Here is a 25,843-nt window from a genome sequence, read left to right on the forward strand (position 1 = left end):
AATAGTCAGCAGAACCCAGAAGATGAGGCAGACACAGCAGTACTTAAGACGGTGTATTTAATAAAGTAAAAAGGAGAAGTCCTTCAATACAAAAATGGCAAATCCAAAAGGTGGTAGGAATAGCACAAAAAAGCCTCAAGAGATACTCAAAAACAAAAACAGAATTCCACAAGAGCATCCACCGGAATCGACAAGAATACACAGAACACTAGGGCTGGGTGCTAACATACAAACACAGAGCACAGAACTGAGGGAAACTAAGGGTTTAAATACAATCAGGGGAAACGAGGCACAGGTGCAAATAATAATGGGGAACAAGGGAAAAAACATAAGGTCAAAAAGCACAATGGGGGCATCTAGTGACCAAAACCCGGAACAACCCTGGCCAAATCCTGACAATAGGTATATACTGTATAACTTACATGATGTGCAAAGTACCAAACATTAAGTCAGAAGACAACAATAGACTGACAAAATATAATTATTCAACATGTTGTTACATGAAGCATTCTTTTTCTTGTGGTAAAATGAACGTAGGATGTTTTACTATTTCTCTCACCCTCCAGCAGTGGGTGAATTGCTGTGCATATCTCTAACTGCAGTTGTGAAGTCCTGGCGTGAACACAAAGCCTACTATTGTTTGTTAGTATCAAAAAGTAGACATTGTAAGTCACAGTACTATAGGCCGACAGTAATGATAAGAAAAATAGTATCATTTATCATCTTATTTTAGGTGGCATTGAAGCCCATAAAAAGACTTGTGGATATTTAACCATAATGTACATTTAAATATATGTGTTGTGTTGACGGCTACATACAGTACAGACAATACCCAAACAAAACTGTAATTGGACATGTGAAATTTGCACATTAGCATTACATGAAGTACTTTATTCCAAAGAATATATTTTTTTTTAAACGTCTAGCCACGAATTACTATTAAAATGAAGAAAATAACATGGGTATACTGTAAAAACCATACAAATGTCATTGCATATTAAAATGCTGTTTAGTTTTTATGTTTCCTATGGCTCTTTCCATTGCCTAAATCTACAAAAGCAGGTGTTTTGAATGGAAAGTTAAGAACACTTTTATCAGGCATCCTGTTGAACACCACTTCCTGTACCTTATACCTGGTACATAGTGCAATATGATGGCACATCCCGCTGTGACACCAGTGGTGCAAGTGTCTTTTTTAATCAAGAAAATTCCTAGAGCTAACCAATTCATATAGTTGAAACATAGGGGATCTGGACACATTTGGACAGGATGCTAATCTTAGCCCACTTCTCATTGCTGCTTATTTGGGGAAGCCAAGGTAAAATAAATTCCTCAACTTTTTTACTTGATTTTTTTTCAGTTTCTGGCAAAAAGATGATAATCAAATGTCCTCAAGCTATAAATTTGTATCCACGGCCTACTGAATTGTTGCCTTAATTTATGCCCTTTTCATTAGATTCAGTAACCTGTACCGACCTGCAGAAACAGCATGAAGTCATCCATGCAGCAGTTGGAGAACCTTTAGTGTTGAACTGCACCTACAACTGCTCCTCTGGATTTGTCCGTGGACACTGGGTCAAACTCCCAGACTGTCCTCATTGTCCTAGGCCAAGGGAAACAAAAAAAATGTCACAAAGAATGGTGACCTCTGCACACTACCATTGTATTTTCCACATGTGTCCAGGGAAGATTTTCAGTACAACTATACCTGCTTTTCTGAAGATCATGAAAGCAAACAGTTCCCAAGCAAGATAGTGTCTGGTATCACTGCAGGCACAAGGTAGGCAAAAACAGGTTGAAATGACCTACCATGTCATTTTACCTCTAAAAACAAATTGTGTTAAAATGTATTATATTAATTATGTTCAAAAAGTGAATCAGTAACTAAATTACTGATCAGTAACTACATCAGTAACTAAATTATATTGTATTTCTTTTGCCAGCTCGACCTAGTGCCCCGGACACAACGGACATTACTGGTAAGTCTCCTAGGAGAATCTTTTACTGAGACTTTATAAGGCTCTGGTCAAAATAACTTATATAAGGAATAAGGGTGCCATTTGAGACTCAACCTAAGTCATTTTTCGTAATAGTCTACGTTAAATTGCTCTGAGGCTGTTTAATGACAAAGGCACAAAATAATATAAACCCAACAAATTTCACTAGCCTATTTGATCCTGATGACTACCGTTTTCTGTTTTAGATTAATCGATGACAGCGTTGGGTAACCATGAGGACTCAATAATAGATCACGGTGAGACAAAAATGCTGCTATTCCACTATTTAAAAAGAAAAGGTGAAACATGTTTAAATGTATTGCAAACAACAAAAGTAACCCCCTGTTTGAGGCAATGACTGATGAGTTGCAAATTGAGTTTTAATGATAATATTGTCTTTGTGCTGTCTTCAATACAGAGAAATTCACAGGCGTCAAGGTGTTGGCAACAGTGACCGTTATTGTGGCTGCGGTTTTGGCAGCCGTGGCTGTCTCCTTATGCAAAGGTGCTTATAGATGTTGAAAAATCAATTGTGAAGGTCCGATTTCTGAATGAAAAATGTTATAAAATACTTTCCAAAGTTGTTATTAACAAAAACGACAGTATGTTTCATTAACGTGATTTCTTGTGTATTTTAGGAAAACCTGCTGTTATCTGTACAGGGTATGTTTTTTTTTCCTTCATACAATGTGGTATGTTTGCTAAGGCATTTTAACACACTTTTCATTGGCAATTCATATGCGGACACCATATGTGGAATTTGTTTATTGGTCTTTTATCAGCACAACATCAAGAGAAGGATCAGGTAAATATTTGTTTAATTTGACAAAATTGCTATCACAACCAGTTCACTCAATGTTGTGAATTGTAATTCTAATAGGTTACTTCATATAGGTGTATGCTCAACCAATTGTGAGAGGGTGGCACTGTGAATAACTCCGGCTGGTAAGCTAATGGAATGTACCATTTATTTCAGTTGCTAAGCTGGGTGTGTAATAACAACATCTACTGTACAAAACATTGCATTTCCTGTTTTGAGCTAGATTGCCAGAGTGATCATGAGGTTCCTTACGCTGACATCATGATTACTATGCGAGGGGCCAGCACACCAGAGCTCACACAGATCTCCTACCTGGCTCCGGGGACCATAGAGAGGTGAGGTTTGGAAACAATCGCTTTGTGATTTCTGTGTGTAATAGAAAGTGGTCTACAAATAAAATATTATCTATCTATTATTATTATTATTATATATTCATCGACACCTCACTACATTATTTTACATCAACACCACCATATGTGACCATACTACTGACATTCACTATATTCAATGTAATATGTCAGCGGAGTCACAGGTTTAGACTTTATATAAACCTCACCTGAAATGGAATCCTGTGTGTTTCATGTCCCCCCTGCAGAGGTGGAGAGAAGAGGCAGGCCCTGGCCCCAGCACCGGCCCTGAAGCTAGATACCACCTGCAGGTCTCCCGCTCAGCTGACAGACTGCATGTTCAGCCCCGAGAATTCTCAAGGAAGATGAGCAAAACTCTGAGTATGCTGTTATCACCTACTCTTAACCAGTGGGGATGGAGAAAGGGTAAAAGAGTGAACAAGAGAGAGCAAGTGAGACATGACCATCACTGTACTCATGTTAATATTCCCTGGCTTTGTTTGCTTTTTTTTACTGTAGCAAGTTGTATCTATAACCATATAGAAAGTGAAATGAACTGTCATCCAATAAAGTCATACTTTTGTGTCATGATGTGGTTTCACGTGTAATTTGTTATCGCACTCACTCAGTATGGACCTCTTTCGTCACCGTAGTTAGACTGAGCCTTGTTGCCTAGCAACAATTATCAACACTCCGGCGTCAACTGTTGCTGATGCAAAACAAACGTTTTTGCGAAGCTGTTTGAGGCAAAAAAATATATATATATTTGCTAAAGGTAATGTAATGTTCAATGTTACCTTTATTACTCCATGCAGCAGCCTCCTGCTAGCATTACATCCGATGTTGCAATGCTGAAAGTTAGCCAACTAAAACATTTAAAGTTAGGTAACGTAGCTAGCTAACGGTAGTAAGCTAACAAGCTGGCTAACGTTAATTTCACATCATTAGTTAGTACTTAACAGGATACATTTGTCAAAATAAATACATTTTAAAAGTAACATAAAAGCCAATATTGCAGTTAATATATATCTATCCAAATTACTGTAACGCGTTAGCAGACCTGTGTTTGACCAAGGACGATGTCTGTGCCTTTTTCAAACACTCACCTTCGGGTTCCACGTGGGTTTGGCAATATCTTGGAGGGGTTGGCTCGAGAGGTCCTGCGAGACCAGCCCAAGGACATCCCCACCTTTGCTGCCCTTTACTTCACTGCTCTTCTCAAAGAGAGAGAAGGTAGCTGTATTCTTTTGTATACATCATTCCAATAATTAATGGGCAGTCAGAATGAAACTGTACTTTGATGTTCATTTATTGGACTCTGTCATTTTCTCTTTAGACAGTGGCTTGGACCCCGCAGAGTGGTGTGCCAGGCTTGAGGACAGATTCTACAACAATCATGCATTCAAGGTCAACTTTCTTTCTTCATAAATAGTGAAAATATCAAATGAGAAAAGTACATTTCCTGGAGAAAATGTGGTGTGCTTGTTTTAAAGTATTTGTGGTTTTGAAATAAGTTATAGTAGTGACAGTAGTAATAATGGTAGTGACTGGTTAAAATTGAAAAAGTAAGTAGATGTAAAAATGTATTGATTGATTGGTAAAATATGCTAATTTCTACAAGCAACCAGAGGGGGAAAAAACACAAGACCACCATTACTCCACACACAGAGACCCATACAAAGCTCTCCCTCGCCCTCCATTTGGAAATTCTGACCATAATTATATTCTCCTGATTCCTGCTTACAAGGAAATACTAAAGCAGGAAGTACCAGTGACTCGCTCCATACAGAAGTGGTCAGATGACACGGATGCTACGCTACAGGACTGTTTTGCTATCACAGACTGGAATATGTTCATCCAATGGCATTGAGGAGTATACCACCTCAGTCACTGGCATCATCAATAAGTGCATTGACGACGTCATCCCCACGGTGATCGTATGTACATATCCCAACCAGAAGCCATGGATTACAGGCAACAGCCGCACCGAGCTAAAGGCTAGAGCTACCGCTTTCAAAGAGCTGGACACTAATCCAGAAGCTTATAAGAATTCCCGCTATGCCCTCAGACGAACCATCAAACAGTCAAAGCGTCAATACAGGACTAAGATTGAATTCTACTACACCGGCGCTGACGCTCATCGGATGGGGAAGGGCTTGCAACCAATTACGGACTACATAGTGAAACCCAGCCACGAGCTGCCCAGTGACGCGAGCCTACCAGATGGGCTAAATGCCTTTTATGCTTTTTTCAAGGCAAGCAAAACTGAAGCATGCATGAGAGCACCAGCTGTTTCGGACGACTGTGTGATCACGCTCTTCGTAGCCAATGTGAGCAAGACCTTTAAACAGGTCAACATTCACAAGGCCGCGGGACCAGACGGATTATCAGGACGTGTACTCAGAGCATGCGTGAGTCACCTGGCAAGTGTCTTGACTGAAATTTTCAACTTGTCCCTGACCGAGTCTGTAATACCTACATGTTTCAAACAGACCACCATAGTCCCTGTGCCCAAGAAAGCGAAGGTAACCTGCCTAAATGACTACCGCCCCGTAACACTCACGTCGGTAACCATGAAGTGCTTTGAAAGACTGGTCATGACTCACATCAACACCATCATCCCGGAAACCCTAGACCCACTCCAATTTGCATACCGCATCAACAGATCCACAGATGACGCAATCTCAATCGCACTCCACACTGCCCTTTTCCACTACCCTGTCCCACCTGGACAAAAAGAATACTGTTCATTGACTACAGCTCAGCGTTCAACACCATAGTGCCCACAAAGCTCATCAGTAAGCTAAGGACCGACCCTGGTACTACAGTTGAAGTCGGAAGTTTACATACACTTAGGTTGGAGTCATTTAAACTTGTTTTTCACCACTCCACAAATTTCTTGTTAACAAACTATAGTTTTGGCAAGTCTGTTAGGACATCTACTTTGTGCATGACACAAGTAATTTTTCCAACAATTGTTTACAGGAAGATTATTTCACTTATAATTCACTGTATCACAATTCCAGTGGGTCATAAGTTTACATACACTAAGTTGACAGCTTGGAAAATTCCAGAAAATTATGTCATGGCTTTAGAAGCATCTGATAGGGTAATTTACATAATTTGAGTCAATTGGAGGTGTACCTGTGGATGTATTTCAAGGCCTACCTTCAATCTCAGTGCCTCTTTGCTTGAAAATCAAAAGAAATCAGCCAGTACCTCAGAAATAAAATGGTGGCCTCCACAAGTCTGGTTCATCCTTGGGAGCAATTCCCAAGCGCCTGAATGTACCACGTTCATCTGTATAAACAATAGTACGCAAGTATAGACATGCAGCCATCATACCGCTCAGGAAGATGACGTGTTCTGTCTCCTAGAGATGAACATACTTTGGTGCGAAAAGTGCAAATCAATCCCAGAACAACAGCAAAAGACCTTGTGAAGATGCTGGAGGAAACAGGTACAAAAGTATCTATATCCACAGTAAAACAAGTCCTAAATCGACATAACTTGAAAGGCTGCTCAGCAAGGAATAAGCCACTGTTCCAAAATCACCATAAAAAAGCCAGACTACGGTTTGCAACTGCACATGGGGACAAAGATCGTACTATTTGGAGAAATGTCCTCTGGTCTGATGAAACAAAAATAGAACTGTTTGGCCATCGTTATGTTTGGAGGAAAAAGGGGAATGCTGGCAAGCCGAAGGACACCATCCCGACGGTGAAGCACGGAAGTGGCAGCATCATGTTGCGGGGGTGCATTGCTGCAGGAGGGACTGGTGCACTTCACAAAATAGATGACATGAGGAAGGAAAATTATGTGGATATATTGAAGCAACATCTCAAGACATCAGTCAGGAAGTTAAAGCTTGGTCCCAAATGGGTCTTCCAACTGGACAATGCAAGGCTTACGGACAAGTCAAGGTATTGGAGTGGCCATCACAAAGCCCTGACCTCAATCCCATAGAAAATTTGTGGGCAGAACTGAAAAAGCATGTGCGAGCAAGGGGGCCTTACACACCTGACTCAGTTACACCAGCTCTGTCAGGAGGAATGGGCCAAAATTCACCCAGCTTGTTGTGGGAAGCTTGTGAAAGGCTACCCAAAACCTTTTACCCAAGTTAAACAATTTAAAGGCAATGCTACCAAATACTAATTGAGTGTATTCCCACTGGGAATGTGATGAAAGAAATTAAAACTGAAATAAATAATTCTCTCTACTATTATTCTGATATTTCACATTCTTAAAATAACGTGGTGATCCTAACTGACCTAAGACAGGGAATTTTTACTAGGATTAAATGTCAAGAATTGTGAAAAACTGAGTTTAAATGTATTTGGCTGAGGTGTATGTAAACTTCCGACTTCAACGGTAAATTCCTCCCTTCGCAACTGGATCCTGGACTCCCTGACGGGCCGCCCCCGGGTGGTAAGGGTACCAACAAACTTTCATGGTCCAAAACACACCAAAGCAGTTGTGAAGAGGGCACGGCAACACCTTTTCCCCCTCAGGAGTTATACAGCTGCACCATCGCTAGCATCCTGAACGATTACATCAGCGATTGGTATGGCAACTGCTCGTCATCTGACCATAAGGCGCTACAGAAGGTTGTGCGTATGACCCAGTACATCACTGGGGCCAAGTTTCCTGCCATACAGGACCTCTATACTAAGCCGTGTCAGAGGAAGCCCCCAAAAATTGTCAAAGACTCCAGTCACCGAAGTCATAGACTGTTCTCTCTGCTACCGAGGTGTGTTATCTATTCATAGTCACTTTACCCCTACCTACATGTACAAATTACCTCGACTAACCCTAACGTGTACCCCCGCACGTTGACTCGGTACCGTTTCCTCCCGTATATAGCCTCGGTATTGTTATTTTATTGTGGTACTTAAAAAATATATATACTTAAATATTTTCTTAACTCTATTTCTTGAACTGCATTGTTGGCTTGTAAGTAAATATTTCACGGTATACACCTGCTGTATTTGGCGTATGTGACAAATCCAATTTGATTTAATTGATAGATTGATTGGATAGGATAGCCTAAACTTGTAAATGTTGGTTTGGTGCCTTTAGCATGAACGGTTCAAGAGTTACTGTTTCTGAGTTATTTCATGCTAATTATGCAAATGTATATAGTTAAAGTGATAATGATTTTAAATAATTATAAGTTAGGATAACCTTGAACATGTGAAAGTAGGATTGGTGTCTTTAGCTTGAACAGTTCAAGAGTTACTGTTAGTGAATTAATTTATGCTAATGTTAGAGAGTTTGAAGTTAGGATTACCTGAACGTTTTAAAGTTGGTAACCAAGGAGCAGGATCATTTTGAAGAGAAACCACTGTATTCACATGGTTCTCATTCAAACCCATGTTAAATGTATGCATATTTTAAATGGTTATAGTATCAAATATCCTTTGACCGGCAATTTAAGTTGGGCCAGTCTGAACGTCACAATGTTGGTTTGATGTTGATAGCTTAAATGTGTAGGAGGAGATAGGTCTAGATTCTAGTGTATGGGCCTTTTTTATTTTTTTCATTGAAATTCATTTAGGTGCTCATTTAAATATTGTTATAGTTCAAAATGGTGTAAATGCTATCAAAAATATTTTCTCAAGCAGTCTGACTTGGGACAGTTGTTTAAACTCTTGAGCAGGCTAAATACATCAAATAATAATATGAGTATGTAAGAAATTTAGAGTTGTGCTTTTCTCGCAAGTACACCTAAATATGGTACTGGCGGGCCTTATCAGTATATCATGCTAAGTGTTCTATATTCTGCTCAAAACAGAACTCACCGAATCAAGTCGACACCAGTCCAGTTGATGCAACTCTGAAGATTTCTAAGTGAGTCTCATCTCAGTACATTATCTACACCCAAGGAGAGGGACAGCATCAGACAGCTTTTTTCCACCACATATTTCATTGAAAGAAAAGGACAAGAGAGACCAACAAAAACGTTTTTGTGGAGAAAATACATTTGACTCAGTTGCAGTGTTGTTTTATTGATCATTATGAATGATTATTCCAGTTAACATAAGGGTATTTGCCATAGTGACAAAGACAAACCTTGTGGAAAATATAGATAACGAAAGGAAAAGCGCGCCTTTTGCATCCCATGATATTTTAAGTAGAAATTGTGCACCAATATTTATTTTTAAAAGCCTGTGATACAGTATTCAATTTAGTTCCCTTTAATATAGACAACATGGAGAATTCAATAAATCCAATTTTGTATATGACTAAAGCCTTGCTAAAGTGCCTAAATTCTGCTTTTTGAAAACTCTGCCAACCCTGTGTCACTTCTAGGAGGTTTTAACCCACTTCACCCCAAAATGTTTAACCCACTTTACCCCAAATTTTTCACCATAATTGTAAATCCCTGGTTATTGTTTTGCTTTGACAGTCATTTCTGAAGATTAAATAAATAATAATGTGATTAATGATTCATTTACATCTGTCCTTTTTAGGTCAACCCTGTTACGTGAACTGAACTCTCGTTTTAATATGGTGAAACCATTCCTTTCAAAATATATTTTCCAAAAGAAAGATTAAACATGAGTATAATCATAGTGTAAAAGCAGGTGAGCTGGTTCTACAGTTTTTGGACATTTTCTGGTGTTTTGTGGTTAAACTGAGCAGGTCGAGCATAACACGTCAACCCTGTTACCCACAGATCGACAGGCAAGAAATGTTTTAACGTTTGTAATGTTTGTAAAGCTTGCATTCAATTACTACTCCCTGTTGCACACAACACGTTTCTTTCCCCCTGTCGCAAGGGGATTTATGGCTGATTTAAGATGATCGTCAACCCTGTTACGGTCAACTATGTTACTTTATTTTGCACTTACTATAGTACTTTAACCTTTTGAGATGGGAAAACACTTTTTTTATGACATTGAATATGTGCTCTTTATGACAGAACTTTACACTTTGGTGAAATCAAAAAAAAAATAAGGACCAAGTTGCACTTCTCCAAAAGGCACTAAATTGGTGAAACAACCTCAATATCATAGGCCTAAAATAGCCCTCTCAATTCCTGAAAGGAAAATACTAACATTAAATCATCACTCCCAAGAACGGTCATCTCCCCACAGTATTTTCTGCAAATGAGAAAGGTTGAGGTACATACGTTAGCTATGGGAAAGGATCTGGGTTTTTATGAAGCAGGCAAGCACCCTGATATTCTACGAAATGAGTAAGGGAGCCACAATGTTCACAACCTCAGAAAGAAACCAGTTTGAGTCAGAAGATGATGAGGAGACCATTGTCAGAGGAGTCAGGATGTATAAGGACAGAAAGGTAGATTATTTGAGAAAACATTGACATTCAGTACATTTTAATACTTATTTTATAATACCCATAATTTATATAATTATTTATTAATTCTCAGGAAAAAGGATGCGCTGACTGAATCTCAAACAGAAGAGGAAACTGGTAATATTGAGCCAGTTGGGATTCCATCTCCCACAAACTCAAACCTTGATGTCTGTGAAGATGTGCAGGGAACTGAAAGTCGAGGAAAAGATGAAATAGTTAATATCACAGATAAAGATGGGATTTCAATGCAAATATATCCCTCGGAGGTATCAGATAATAAACTCACAGATGTGGATGTTAACATGACAGGCAAAGAGATGAATGAAAGAGCTGACAAAGTGGTATGCCTCTCTGAATTTGAGCCCAGTGAGGAAATCTCACTCGGTGGGCTTTCAAATGTGGATGTATGTGCTGAAGAACTGAGGAAGACTGAAGAGGGAGAAGAACTCACTTCTCAGGAAATCAGCACTGGTGATGATGCCATTCTTGGAAGCTCATACGAAATGAACCGTAGTAGTGAATTTGAACTTACTCAGGAAGTCTCATTCACTGGACTGTTCAATATAGATGTATGTGCTGAAGAACTAAGAGGAACAAAAGAGAGAGAGGAACAAGCCACTGCAGAGGATGGCCTCAGTGAAGGCTTCAAAGATCAAGATCTTGCTGATGCTCAGGAGAGTTCAATATCACTCATGGTTGAAATCAGTGGACGATTATCACCACCCCAAACTGAATCCCCTGAACCTATTCTACAGGAAACAACTGACAATTCAGGGGTTGTTCCAGAAGAGGAAGGAATGGAAAATCAAATTGTTTCCACAACATATACTGGGCAAACGCATGAAGTTGCATCCTCCATTGATGATGCCTCCAGAATCTTGTCAGATAATGAAAGTGTTTTAGGTGATGATGAAGAACAAAAGGAGGAAAGTATTGTTCAGATCAGCACTAAGGAGGTACCTAAAACCCTTAAGGTCAAAATGTATGAAGAGCAGCCAGAGGAGGAAGGTTCGGTCGAGGCTTCACTAACTGAGGCAGAACGACCAGATGTTGTGTCGGAGGATGCTGAGGAAGAAACGGGCCTTGTTGGACATGATACTCAAGACTCTGTTGAACCAAACACTAACATCGAAGGGGAAGCGGAGGCAGTCACTGCTGAGGCTGAAGCTCAGATAAAGGCAATGGAGCATGAGGCTTCTGATATAGAAGTGGAACAAGATCACACATCTGATTCAAGTGATGAAGTTGGGGAGAAACTGAGTAAGGTGAACGTCCGCATTCCTAATCAGCAGGCCTCTCAAATAGAGCAGAAACAAGAGGATGAACCTGATCATGAGAACAAAGATCTAAGTAAGAAGGAAATGGGTGAAGACATCTCTCCGGAGGATTCTACTAAGATGGAAAATAAGCAAGAGAATGATAATCCTTACATCAATGACGATGACACAGATATGGGGGGAAAATACATTTCACACGCATATCAACAAGGTCCTTCGAACGAGGTTAGACCTGCAGAGCTGCAGCAAGAGGATGCTGAGAAAGAGACAGGGGACACAGCTGAGCAACAGGAGGATATAGACGCGGTGGAGCACTTGGAAACTGAACTAAAAGGACTTGGAAAAGAGGACACAATGACCCCGTCTCAGGACACAGACCAAACTGATGACAACCCAGAGCACATGCCAGAGGCAGAAATAAAGGACAGCGTGGACAAGACTTATGACAAGGTAAAGTTCAATGTTTTTATGATTTTTTCAGAAACATTTATGTACATTAGTAATTTACCAACTATCACGCAGTATTTAATTTATCCACTGCAGGTTTTATATGGTGACACAGATCAGTTTGCAGAGTTCATAACGGCTAGAAAAGCTGTGTGTCAACTACATCTGATTGTCGTTGGGCAAATCCATGTAGCAAGCAGGAATTGTATTATTGTAAAATATAGCACTTCGGTTATACAGTGTACGTATAAGTTTGGCATACAGTTTAACCACATTTTTAATGTAAACATCTTCCCTAACAGAGTATAGGCAGTATGCTAGTGGCGGCAACTTATGCAGACTATTCACCTGGTTCAGAGATGAACTCTAAAGAAATGTGTCCTTTGCTCCCATTCCTGTCCCAAGTAGCCTGTATTAAAAATAAACCCTTCAAGGATATCTCTGATCAACAACATCGCTCTGTACCTCTCCACTCTGGGTCTCCAGAGAGAGGTGATTGAAAATGACCCCAAATAGTTCAGCTTCCTCATGATGACGTGTAGGGACTTGGAATGTCATCCTGAGGTACATTATCTACCATCCGTCTTAAGCTGACATATTTCAAGTAGCAATTTTTTCAGACACAAATCTGCGTATTATGGTTGGGCGTTATACTGACAGTATTGAGTCTACAAACATTAGTAACACTTTCCTAATATTGAGTTGCTCCCCGTTTTGCCCTCAGAACAGGCTCAATTTGTCAGGGAATGGACTCTACAACGTTTCACAGGGATGCTGGCCCATGTTGACTCCAACGCTTCCCTCGGTTGTGTCCTTTGGGTGGTGGACCATTCTTGATACACATAGGAAACTTGTGAAAAACCCAGCAGTGTTGTAGTTCTTGACACACTCAAACCAGTGCGTCTGGCACCTACTACCATACCCCGTCTTTTGTCTTGCCCATTCACCCCTTTGAACGGCACACATAAACAATCCATGTCTCAATTGTCTCAAGGCTTAGAACTCCTTCTTTTTCATGTCTGCTCCCCTTCATCTACACTGATTGAAGTGGGATGAACAGTGACATCTATAAGGGATCATAGCTTTCACCTGGATTCACGTGGTCAGTCTTTGTCTTCAACCTGGTCTCTGCATTTAGTTTTAATCTGTACTTAAATCTGAGAAACTCCATTTAGGTTGATATGGTATGTATTAATTTGTGGATGTCCATCACCCATTTCGTATGATATGTTACGAATTACAATTCGTATTATATGTTACGAATTTGCAAAACATTTGATATGTTTTGAATTCTAGCTTGGTGGCTAACGTTACAGGGAAACTGAATGCATTAAACTGAAATGTGTCTTCCGCATTTAACCCAACCCCTCTGAATCAGGGTGGTGCAGGGGGCTGCCATAATCAACATTCACATCCTTGACGCCCGGGGAACAGTGAGTTAACTGCCTTGCTCGGGCAGAACGACATATTTTTACCTTGTCAGCTCAGGGATTCGATCCAGCAACCTTTCGGTTACTGGCCGAACGCTCTAATCACTAGTTAGCTAGCTGGCTAACGTTATCTCGGCTAGGGGTTAGGGTTAAGTTTAGGAGTTAGGTTAAAGAGTTAAGGATAGGGGAAGGGTTAGCTAAGTAGTTGCAAAGTGGCTAAAAAGTAGTAAGTAGTTGAACATTTGCTAATTAGCTAAAATGCTAACGTCGTCTGTGGTGATATTTGAACTCACAACCTTTGGGTTGCTTGACGTTTGCGTTATACCATCCACCCTGACCAACCACCCTACTTTTGTATTTGCCTTAAGTAACCATCTGTCTTATGTAACTATACCAAACGTAACATACTAATTTGAGTGTCCCTGATTTACATGTACTATCTAACGTCTAGTCTAGAAGCAGGTGTTCCTAATGTTTGTTTTACACTTGGTGTATATCCCGGACACGCCTTAGATAACGGACGCTCCTTAACTATCTTGTGTCTAGCTGTTTAAAAAAAACAGGCTATATTCCCTTCTCTTTCCATTCAATAGGCTATGAATATGATTTTGGGCTAGGCTACGCTTTCATCATTTTATGCATGCATGGCTTTCTTCTGATCAAGCAATTAATCAATGTAACAGAGTCCCATCTTATACGTTTGTTTGAATAGCCTTTAAATGTAAGGTAGCCAGGCGACTAATAATGAGAGAGAACAAACAATATCAATAGCCTATAGAAAAGTTGAATCAAGTTTAAGCTTATTAAGGATTACATAATCTGTGTGGGGGGGGGTGGAAAAATCCTTTAAGACTAGTTAAAGTTATGAACAGTAGCTTATTTTCCAAATATTATAATAGCCTAAGAAGGTGTTGTCCTAAAGTTGCCACTTTCAGAAAGAACAATAATGAATGTTGAAGTCTATAAGCCTAGGCATAGACTATTCTCAGGACAAGACAGCCTGTTCCCCATCAGTTGCAGCTGTCACTTTGCTCCGTCATGTGCCACACAGACAGACACACACAAACCTGTTCCATGCTGAAGCTACACCAGAAAGGAATATTAGAAAATATTTGCCTGCACTTAGCCTCTGCCCAGGCTTTCAACAACATTAAGCATATCTTTCGAAATGATTTGTCCAGTTGTAGCATGCGATTTCTTATTGTAGCCCAATGGTGGTTTGACATCATCCAAACCTAGTGCGTGCGTTTTCAGTGCCAGGTTCTGTTTGCTCTTGGTAATTCAAGACTAAACAATCAATGAGCCCTAAACAAGATTTCTGAGCTAATGAGAATTGCATGATTTGGCCTATTCCCACTGGGCACAGATGTCAATTCAATGTCTATTCCACTTTGTTCCAATGTAATTTCATTGAAATGCCTTGGAAACAACATTGATTCAACCAATATGTGCCCAGTAGGTTGTCACCAATAACCCATTTGATATATTTGGCCCGATGTGGTCTTAGGCTGGGCGGTAGGGAGAGTAGGATTTAGAGGGATGTTACCATGGAAACTTGCACCATCCCTTTCCCCTCTGGGTCTTATCAGGGAAAGTCTGGAAGATGGCGATGCACATGATGAACTACAAACAGAGTTTGTTAGACAATGCAAATTTATCTGCAGCATATCCATCTCTCTTTCTCACCTTTACATGTAAGCCATCTTCTCTGACCTATACCAAATGTCTTGTCCAGTGATTTTGTCCACTTTTGTGCTCTTCTTTATTCCCAGGCACATTATGACCGATCTGCAATGTGCAGTTTCGTCACTTTGTACTGTACTCATTCTTAAGTGGGTTTTGATAGATGAACAAGGTGATAATGAAGGATTCATTTCTAACATACATCTGTTGATAAGAAGAAGATATTTTCTTATCTCGAAGCTGAAATGAAGCATTACCAGGTGGGGTTTTGAAAGGTAATATATTGACATGCTGGGATGAAACAGGGGAGGCAGTCATGTCAGACAGGGACACAGACAAATGGATGTTTTTGCTGTTTCTCCCTCCTTTCTGTCTCAGGGGCAATGAGCGGGGGCGCTGGTGGCAGCTGGGATCTGAACGATAGAAAAGTTTTTACTTCTCTCTCTAATTGTGTACAACTGAGCAATAATTTATAAACCAGTACTACATGATCATGTCTGTACATTGTGTGCGCGGTTTCTCTTGGGTTTTCCAGTTACACTTTACTTGAAGGTTACGTGAATTAAGTATGTACAGTACCAGTCAAAAGTTTGAACACACCTACTCATTCAAGGTTTTTCTTTCATTTTTTTATTATGTTCTACATTGTATAATTATAATGAAGACATAACAACTATAAAATAACGCATATGGAATCATGTTGTAACCAAAATAGTGTTAAACAAATCCAAATATATTTTATGTTTGAGATTCTTCAAAGTAGCCACCCTTTGCCTTGATGACAGCTTTGCACACTCTTGGCATTCTCTCAACCAGCTTCATGAGGTAGTCACCTGAAATGCATTTCAATTAACAGGTGTGCCTTGATAAAAGTTAATTGGTGGAATTTATTTCCTCCTTAATATGTTTGAGCCATTTATTTCCTCCTTAATATGTACCACCCCTACCTTGTGTTGTGACAAGGTAGGGGTGGTATACAGAAGATAGCCTTATTTGGTAAAAGACCAAGTCCATATTATGGCAAGAACAGCTCAAATAAGTAAAGAGAAACAACAGTCCATCATTACTTTAAGACATGAAGGTCAGTCAATCTGGAACATTTCAAGAACTTTGAGTTTCTTCAAGTGCAGTCGCAAGTGCAGGCCCACTTAGGTGGCAACTCTCGAGCGGGGACCCTCGCGGCCGACCCCGGACTGGGAACCCTCGTAGCGGGCCCCGGACTGAGCACCCTTGTTGTGGGCCCTGGACTGGGCAACCTTGTTGGAGGCTCAGGACTGGAGGCTCCAGACTGGAAGGGCAACTCTGGAGGCTCTGGACTGGAGGGCGACACGGAAGGCTCCGGACTGGAGGGCATCGCTGGAGGCTCCGGACTGGAGGGCGTCGATGGAGGGAGGAGACACAGAGACAGCCTGGTGCGTGGGGCTGCCACAGGGCCCACCAGGGGCCATAGGGCCCACTGGGGAGACCTACAGGAGGCCTGGTGCGTAGAAGAGGCGCAGGATGAACCGGGCTGTGGGGGAGCACTGGAGCTCTGGTGCGCAGCCTTGGCACCACTCCTTCAGGCTGAATGCCCACTTTAGCCCGGCCCCTCCAGAGTGCAGGCACAGGTTGAACCGGGCTGTGGGGGAGCACTGGAGATCTGGTGCTTACCACTTGCACCACTCCACTTGGCTCAATGCCCACTTTAGCCCGGCACGGGCTGAGCGCAGGCATAGGACGAACTGAACCCTCCCAGCGCACACCGGAGACACAGTGCGCAGAGCCGGCGCAGGATACCCTGGGCCGAAACGGCGCACCGGAGACCAAGCGCGCTGAGCTGCCACAATCCGCCCTGGCTAGATGCCCACTCTCGCAAGACATTTGCGGAGGGCTGGCGCATAGCGCCCCGGGCTATGAGCGCGCACTGGAGACACCGTGCGCTTTACCGCATAACACGGTGCCTGACCAGTACCACGCTGCTTCCGGTTAGCACGGGGAGTTGACTCCGCCAATCTCCCCGTGTGCCCCCCCAAAAAAAAGAGTCTGGGGATGCCTCTCGTGCCTGCTTCGCTGACCTGCCACATATCGCCGCCTCTCAGCATTAGCTGCCTCAAGTTCCTTTTTCGGGCAGCGATATTCCCCAGCCTGTCTCCAGGGTCCCTTTCCGTCCAATATCTCCTCCCATGTCCAGGAGTCCTGAAGCCTCTGCTCCTCCATACCACGCTGCTTGGTCCGCTTGTGGTGGGTAGTTCTGTAACGGTTGTCGTCGTCTGAAGAGGAAGAATCGGACCAAAGCGCAGCGTAGTAAGTGTTCATGACTTTTATTGAACTGAACACTGGAACAAAATAACAAAGAGAATAAACTAAACCGAAACAGTCCTGTCAGGTGCAGGAAACACTAAACAGAAAATAGCTACCCACAACACAATGGAGGGCAAAAGCTACCGAAGTATGGTTCCCAATCAGAGACAATGAGAATCAGCTGTCCCTGATTGAGAACCATACCCGACCAAAACAAAGAAATACAAAACATAGAAAAAGAACATAGAATATCCACCCATCCCCCCCCCAAAAAAAAGAGAAAAAAAAGCTCTCTAAGGTCAGGGCGTGACACTTAGGGTGAAGGAAAAGCAGCCAACAAGTGCTCAGCATGTGTGAACTCCATCAAGACTTTTGGAAAAGCATTCCATGTGAAACTAGTTGAGAGAAAGCCAAGAGTGTGCAACGCTGTCATCAAGGCAAAGGTGGCTACTTTGAAGAATCTAAATTGTAAAGTATATTTTTTATTTGTTTAACACTTTTTTGGTTACTACATAATTCTATATTTGTTATGTCGTAGTGTTGATGTCTTTTAGTGTTGATTATTCTACAATGTACAAAATAGTAAAAATAAAGAAAAACTCTTGAATGAGTAGGTGTGTCCAAACTTTTGACTGGTACTGTATGTGGTACGTTATGTGGCATGTGCCAAATGGCCAGAAACAATGTGTTAATAAAAGTGGACTTTAGGGTGTCATAACTTAGAATTATCAATTAAAAGATTTTTGCAATATCTGAGACCCTTAGTTGATGACTTTGTCATATACTGTACTTATGTCAGGTAAGTCTTTGAAGTGATGGGTACAATAGATCTGTGGGAGCACAGCAGGTTATCAACCTTAATGAGACTGGGAAGATAAACCACATGGTTTGTGTGCTTGCAGGAGGTCGTATCACAATCTCTCTTTCTCTCTCCCACCCTCTCTCTCACACACTCTATGCAAGCATATACTAGTGAGCATAAAGTGTCTGTTAGCAGGAACGAGACGTCTCTAGTGGATACACGAGAGAAATTTTTCTCGGTCAACACTGAGTACAGGCAAAAGGCATTTTAGGTCAGTTCATCCGAAGACTGTCATCTCTCAGATTGCTCATCATGGACTGCCACATTGTGAGTACATGCTTGAAATTAATTGTATTTTGTAAGACATTGAACGTATATCTAACAAGTAACCAACCCAACTATTCCTTTGTTACAGCTTTTTAATAGAATTTCAGAGTTGTTATATCATTCTAATTGGGTAATGGATTTATTAAAAAGGCTTTTATATATGTGTTGACAGAGCTTTATATTTTAGTAACACTCAGAAAATAATTTGTTTCCTTGTTATGGTCTTTTGGCTTGCTTGTTTTATTAAGACACCGACTATCAGCCATGGAAACTCCAACTGATCTACCAGGTGTCCACTGCACCTGCTTCAGCTTTCTTCACAAAGCTACTTTCTGCCAAATTGGTCCTATATTATTTGCATATGGATTAGATGAACTGCTTTAAATTGATACTTAATGAATATCTAAGGTAGAATGATATTGATAGCCACAATGAGTATAGGTTGTTTAAAAGTATGAGTAGGCTGTTAAAAGTATGAGTAGGCTGTTAAAAGTATGAGTAGGCTGTTAAAAGTATGAGTAGGCTGTTAAAAGTATGAGTAGGATGTTAAAAGTATGAGTAGGCTGTTAAAAGTATGAGTAGGCTGTTAAAAGTATGCGTATGTTTATTTTTGTTCATTGATTGCAAGTCACTTGAGCTTATTGAGATGACACATTTAGAGCCTACTGTAGATTAACCCCTTGAAGAGTTAGAAAAACCTGCTGCTGTAAGATATGTGAATGTTGGCATCCTTTTGAGTTTTGTCTCAATCTCTTCATTCAAAGACTCAATCATGGGCACTTTTACTGACAGTTGTGGCTGCTTTGCGTGATGTATTGTTGTCTCTACCTTCTTGCCCTTTGTGCTGTTGTCTGTGCCCAATAATGTTTGTACCATGTTTTGTGCTGCTACCATGTTGTGTTGCTATTATGTTGATGTCATGTTGTGTTGCTACCATGCTGTGTTGTCATGTGTTGCTTCCTTGTTATGTTGTTGTCTTTATGTCTCTCTTTATGCAGTGTTGTGTTGTCTCTCTTGTCGTGATGTGTGTTTTGTCCTATATTTATATATTTTTGTTTTTAATCCCAAGCCCCCGTCCCCGCAGGAGGCCTTTTGCCAGGCCGTCATTTTAAATAAGAATTTGTTCTTAACTGACTAGCGTAGTTAAATAAAGGTTAAGTAAATAAATAAATAAAAATCCTACTCAGCCGTTAAAGCTAAGCTAATGAATACTAGCTTTAATGCTATCTGTAATAGTGGGTGGTCACACTCCCACACTAAGGGGTTTCACTGAGGACACTCAAATGCATCTCCATACAGTGCAGTGGGCTTTCTTTGTGTCGCCTATGCACCAAATTGTTAAGGGGATGAGCAACTGGTGGGATGCAGCGGACGTGTTTGGATGATTGCTGACAACTATGTCACTGTTCTGTAACCACTTGTGAATAAGGAGATTTCTACCTCACCCACCTATCCACCACTCACCAACCCAGCGTTTTGTATTCTGCCAGTAATAAGCTACATGGTATACCATGGTGCTGTGTTTGTGTCATGAGCGTGTCAGAGAGAGAGATTCTGAGAGATCTAATGTTGAATTCCCTTTATGTTCTTCTCACTCTTGATGGACAGTCTGGCTGACTGTCAACTTTTGAAATTGAGAATCACAGAGGAACAGAGAGACATATTTATTTTCTGTGCATGGTGTTGAGTGTCAGGTTAAGCAGTTTGGAAACATTGTTTACATAGCAGTTACCCTGTTCCAGCTTATCAATGGCAGAAGTTCAGGCAATAGGTGTGAGAGAAAAAAACTCCAGGAAGATGGAGCTTCTGTTGTAGACTCTTAAGCCCTTGGACCCTTTAGGACCCTGAGGATGCAATTGATGAGGATATTTCACTATTATTGACAACCATAGACAGGCTGATATCCACTGGTGTTGTTCTCAGCAGAGGTTAATCTGGGGCTCCTCCTCATGCGACATTTCCTCAACCAAGCCCCCTCCTAATCACCTAATTTCTCAGATATACTTCCCTCCTATAGGAAGAATGCAGCCAACCCCAGGAGGAGGAGGACATCATGGACATACCACTGGACGATCCAGAGGCCAACAAGGCAGCTGCCAAGATCCAGGCTGGCTTCCGTGGTCACATGACCAGGAAGAAGATTAAGCCTGCTGACAAGCCTGAGGGGGAGGAGGAGGATGAGGAGGTGAGCAGCAGTGGTGAGGCCCTCAACGGCAACCAGGGGGGGACAGGTCAGTGACTCTAGTGTCCCCTGATACCTAAACAGACACACACGTAGACCCCAAACCGGTTTAGACTGGTATTAGCCTTGATATCCCCTCAGGACTAATCTGGTGTAGACCTATGTCATCAGTAACCGTTCTTGCCAAATTATTGCTGTCCATTATCAGCTAGTAACTTTCACTTTGGACATTGGCTGACAAACCAATTATGGATCTGATGCTTGTGTCCCTGACATCCTCTACATCTTGTACATCCAGCTTTGTACACTATTAACAAAGTAACAGGATGACCATTTTGTGTCCATAACAATATTAACTGCATTTATTGATCTGTTTTCAACATCAAATGCATACATTGTTTGCATAATGCAAGGGTAGTATGAAGGAACACCATTTTATCACAGCTTGAAAGCAATTTAAAAGCCATTCATTATTAACTAGGTCTGTTATTGGCCCCTAATTAGTTATTTCAGTGTGAGTAATGTGACACACTCCATCCAGTTCTTTAATTACTCTATAAAGGCTGCAGTGCCTGATTGAAACCTACAATTAATGTCTTTATGAAGTGATTATTAATGAATACTCCATTAGTTATATTGTCAAATAGATGCATTCTAATGAGAAATGTTGATCACAACTCACACGTGTGAGATGGTGTCGGTGCCCAGAACCATGGAAAATCTTATCTAGATGTTCTGAGATAGTGCTCAAATATATTCTATCTAATCAACACCTTTTGTGGTGAAAATATATTTAGGGCAAAACTGTACCGTTTGCACAAATAAATGTTGAAAGTGGTTTGTCACAATATTTTCATAGTTGACCTCCAGTACATTTTTGTCAGTTTGTGTATCAGCTACTGAAATGTGAGTTTTTGGGTGGGTGACTGAAGCCTCGAGAATACTTCCAGGAATCAGAAAGTGTACATTGCAGCTTATTTCACAAGTTCTGATTCCAGGGGCAGAGCATACAACATTAGTGTGTTACCCATGTTATCCATGTGTTGCACGTGAAGCTCTATATTTTTGTGGCGTCATCGTTATATAGGTATACACGTCAGCTTTGACATCGGTTTTGCACATCAGCGTTAAACTAGACATCAGGCCGATGCTGATGTTGGCATTTTTAGCTAATATCCGCCGATTCCGATATTCTTACCAATATATTGTGCATCCCTTGTTAGAATATGTTCCAGGTCAGGTTGTTTCACCTCTACAGTACTTGAATCGGGTTTAGCCCCATCCTTGAGAAATACCAAGAAACGACTTTCCAATTTAAGCCTTCTCTGAGCCACACCAACCCCCAACCCAGTTCTTGGTTGCCAAGGATTTTTATATAGCAGTGTTATTTTTAACACCAGGTGCCTTATACCTCTGAGACACACAAGAATTAATGTTCCTTGTCATAGAGGCATCAGCCCGCTAAATCTCCCCCTCCTGGAGAAGACTCTGCTTTTCACTTGGGTTATTGGCAACACTTCCAATGAATGCAGTCTTTATAATGCATTATAAACAAATTTATTACACAAAATGTTCACAATGCATTCATCATAAGGAGGGTATTTATAGGAAGTTTTTCACCAGGATGAATAAAACCAATCAAGTCGTTACAGTATGTTTTCAGTACTATCATTATGATCACGGCAGGGTAACCTAGTGGTTAGAGCGTTGGACTAGTAATCGGAAGGTTGCCAGGTACAAATCTGTCGTTCTGCCCCTGAACAGGCAGTTAACCCACTGTTCCTGGGCCGTCATTGAAAATAAGAATTTGTTCTTAACTGACTTGCCTAGTTAAATACAGGTCAAATAAAAAAATAAAACACAACCTTTCCTGAGAAATCTCAATCTTGCGAGTGTCATCGTGCTATTGGGGGTCAACATCACTATGGAGTGTGAGCGTGTAATGGCAACATGAATTCATCATTCCATCTGCAGTGCTAAAATCTGCTTCTTCGTCTGTTTTTAGAATCAGGTGGCTCAGACGGAGTAGAGAGAGATGACACATCTGTGCCGGAACAGTGAAGCCTCTGACCTCGATGAAGAGAAGAAGAAGAAGCATGGCTGTGGCTGAACCTTTTTCTCCTGGAGGAGAACCTTTCTATGTAATACAAAATAGCAGTGTATATTCCAGATTTTGGGATGCATCCTTTAATTTGTGAACTCTTTAACACTTTCCTGCTTCCAGCCCCAATTTGTGTGGGTCGTCTTTGACCCAAATTTGCATCTCTCACTGCATGTACTTGTGAAACTCCTGGTAGTGTGCTAGTCTAGAAGAAGCTGGTAATAAGTGTTTTCCCTTGCTAAACAGGGCTAATTTGAGTTGAATATAAAGGTTGTGTATAATTATGCATTATGAATACACTTCAACCGCAGGAATGCTTGTTTCCGCATTGTTTCAAGTGCTTGTATAATTACTATTTCATTACTTTTGGCGTTCACAATATCGCTAAAAGGGAGGAAGAGACCCTTATTGATTATTGTACGGTATATTATTTAAGTTAATGATTCATTTATTGTTATCTCGATTTTCAGTCTTTAAGTGTTGTGCACCATAATAAATAATGGAATCACTTTCACATATTGGTCAGCATTGCCATTTTCTCCAAATCAGATCTTCCAACACAGTAAGCATGCAGTACAATGTACTATAGTTTATTTGCAGATAGTAGTAATCATGCACAGTTTTATCCTTAGAGAAATGGAGTCATATCATCTGCTCCTACAGTATGTTTATGGGTACAGAATTTGTGTTTCATATAAAATGCTGGCCTAAATCAGGTGTATGGTATTACCATCGGGTTGGAACCTAAATTATATTTCAATCATTTCGTTCTGAACAGAACCATTATTTTTTTCTTTCTGTTCTACTGTTCGGACCTGCGAGATGAAGTTCTGAACTGGTTCTTGCCCCCAAAAAGTACCAGTTTATATCGTTCATTTCTGTTCCTTTTTAAACCCCTGAAATCATTTTTTTTTAAATTACATTATCTTGACATTAAATTACTTCACCAATCAAGTGCGGATAGAGCAGCTTGCTATGGAGCAGGCAAGCTATAGTTGTTTTAGCCTAGACAGCCAATACTGCATGGGCACTATCTGCGGCCTACATGCTGACCACGCCACTCGTGTCACGTGCGCAAGCGTTGCAAAATAAATGTACACATACATGTTATTCAGTCATTGCACCCACACTGCTCAAGAGCGTCAACGAGCATCTGCGTAGCCAGTTGCTAAAATATAACTTTCTGTTTGTTACACTTGACGCGCTGCAAGTTCCGCCTTTTCCATCTCCTCATTGATTTTTAGGAGCATATACCCACGTGTGTGATTGAAAGATGAACTGAGGTCCACACTCCAGTCCAGTTGGTAGTGGTAATGCAGCTTAAAGTTGGTTGCCAACCGCCATATAAAGTCCAAAGAAGAAGAAAAAGCCTGAAGGAAGAGAGATTACTAGAAACAAACTCAGTTTACTCTTTTATCTGTGGATTAATTGTCGGAGTAGAAGACCTTGTGCATTTCAGGTAAAATAACAACTTAATTTTTAAATCCAAGGACAAATTAGCTAGCAACAGCAAGCTAGCTAGCTAAATTGCCATTAAATGTTTAATGCTTTTTGACCTGTCCCCAAATTTAATATAGGTTTCTATGGAGGAACGTTGAATGTCTTTGAACTTCCGAGAGTTGGCTTAAAGTTCGACCAAAGCTAGCTAGCTAGCTAACAAGCTTGTGTGTGCAGAGTGGCACCAGAATTAAAAACACGTCTTACCTTTTTGTAGTTAATAAGTCCAATGTGAAACGTGATAAATATAGCATCTGTAACAAGCATTAAAAAAATGAATCCATTCTTTCTTAATTAAAATTCTGAATCACGCTTGTAGGCTACAGTAGACTAAGCTTCGTAGGGAGAGGGACCGGATGCCTACACATGCACACACTGGCAAAGATTTTCAGCTGTCGGGCAGACAATGGAATATGTTTCTGAGTGACATAGGCACCTTGTTGCATTATTTGTGGGACTGATGGAAATGCCTGGAACGTGAACTAACGTTACTAAAGGGTTCCCATGCTTTTAATTACGGTTCTGTTCCAGAACAGTATAGATCACATTTGTTCAGTTTCTGATTCTGTAGTTATTTTTCCAGTTTTCGGTTTTGTTCCCTGGACCAGTTCCAACCCCTGATTATCATCATGCTTCATGAACAGATTTAATGAAATCATTGTAAAGGAATAACAGTTGTGAATCAATAAATCCATATCAAATGTTTGTGTAGGACATTATTTTCAGCTGTTCAGAGCACCATATGTAATTCATGAGTAATAGTCTTGAACCTGACCCTTTCCCACTCATGGGATATGGTGATGGGTGATTGAAAAAGATGAGTAATTTATATGTAGAAGCAGTGATTAACATTTAACCTGCAAAGTACTCTATCCAAGGTTATTGAACTAGAATTATGGAATGAATCAGCGTCTTCAAGCTCTATCAATATGATTATTAACAGGATCACACTTGACTATAGAACATGATCGATCACCAAATATTGAATGGTGTTTCATAGAATAAATCAACCCTATTTTTAAAGGGAAAGTTCAGGATTTTACAACTTGATGTTTCCTCACCCTGAAAGTAGTCTAGAAACTGTCATCTGAATTTCCCCTTTAAGAGAGAAATGGATTCCAAAAGTAATGTAGGGAATGCAATGTCAAGACAGAACAGTTGTTTTTTTCCAATAAACCATTTTTTTTCACTCAACTGTAATGTAGCATAAGCACAGCTGTTAATTGAAAAGTCTTCCCACCACTATGAAGCTGAAACAAATGGTGACTGATCTTCCGTGAAAAGCTGCCTCTGTAGGGGAACATCAGGAATAACTCACATCACATGACAA

At 40.7% G+C, this 25,843-nt stretch overlaps 1 protein-coding gene and 1 long non-coding RNA gene across 6 annotated transcripts; one reads left to right on the forward strand and one right to left on the reverse strand.

Moving 5' to 3' along the window:
* LOC135546054 (uncharacterized) lies at nucleotides 1–4,297 on the reverse strand. Of its 3 annotated transcripts, none has more exons than XR_010456538.1 (5): nucleotides 4,225–4,272; nucleotides 3,790–3,901; nucleotides 3,374–3,560; nucleotides 1,709–1,824; nucleotides 1–1,603 (listed from the first exon to the last, which is right to left on the reverse strand). It is a non-coding gene; the product is annotated as an uncharacterized LOC135546054 (long non-coding RNA). The 3 variants fall into 3 exon arrangements; XR_010456537.1 differs by having other exon boundaries at nucleotides 2–1,603; nucleotides 4,271–4,297; XR_010456539.1 differs by having other exon boundaries at nucleotides 3–1,603; nucleotides 1,709–1,767; nucleotides 4,271–4,297.
* On the forward strand, nucleotides 3,813–25,218 carry spa17 (sperm autoantigenic protein 17). Of its 3 annotated transcripts, none has more exons than XM_064974159.1 (7): nucleotides 3,813–3,939; nucleotides 4,223–4,397; nucleotides 4,501–4,571; nucleotides 8,959–9,014; nucleotides 10,561–12,214; nucleotides 20,751–20,918; nucleotides 22,921–25,218. In XM_064974159.1, exons 2-7 carry the CDS (start codon nucleotides 4,244–4,246, stop codon nucleotides 22,942–22,944), a joined length of 2,127 nt encoding a protein of 708 aa, XP_064830231.1. In that variant the 5' UTR covers nucleotides 3,813–3,939; nucleotides 4,223–4,243; the 3' UTR covers nucleotides 22,945–25,218. The 3 variants fall into 3 exon arrangements, with proteins under 3 accessions (XP_064830231.1, XP_064830228.1, XP_064830230.1); XM_064974156.1 differs by having other exon boundaries at nucleotides 3,840–3,939; nucleotides 20,751–20,964; XM_064974158.1 differs by lacking the exon at nucleotides 3,813–3,939 and having other exon boundaries at nucleotides 3,951–4,397; nucleotides 20,751–20,964.
* The last annotated feature ends 625 nt before the right edge of the window (nucleotides 25,219–25,843 follow it).

The sequence above is a fragment of the Oncorhynchus masou genome, chromosome 9 (assembly GCF_036934945.1).
Source record: "Oncorhynchus masou masou isolate Uvic2021 chromosome 9, UVic_Omas_1.1, whole genome shotgun sequence".
NCBI lineage: Eukaryota > Metazoa > Chordata > Actinopteri > Salmoniformes > Salmonidae > Oncorhynchus > Oncorhynchus masou.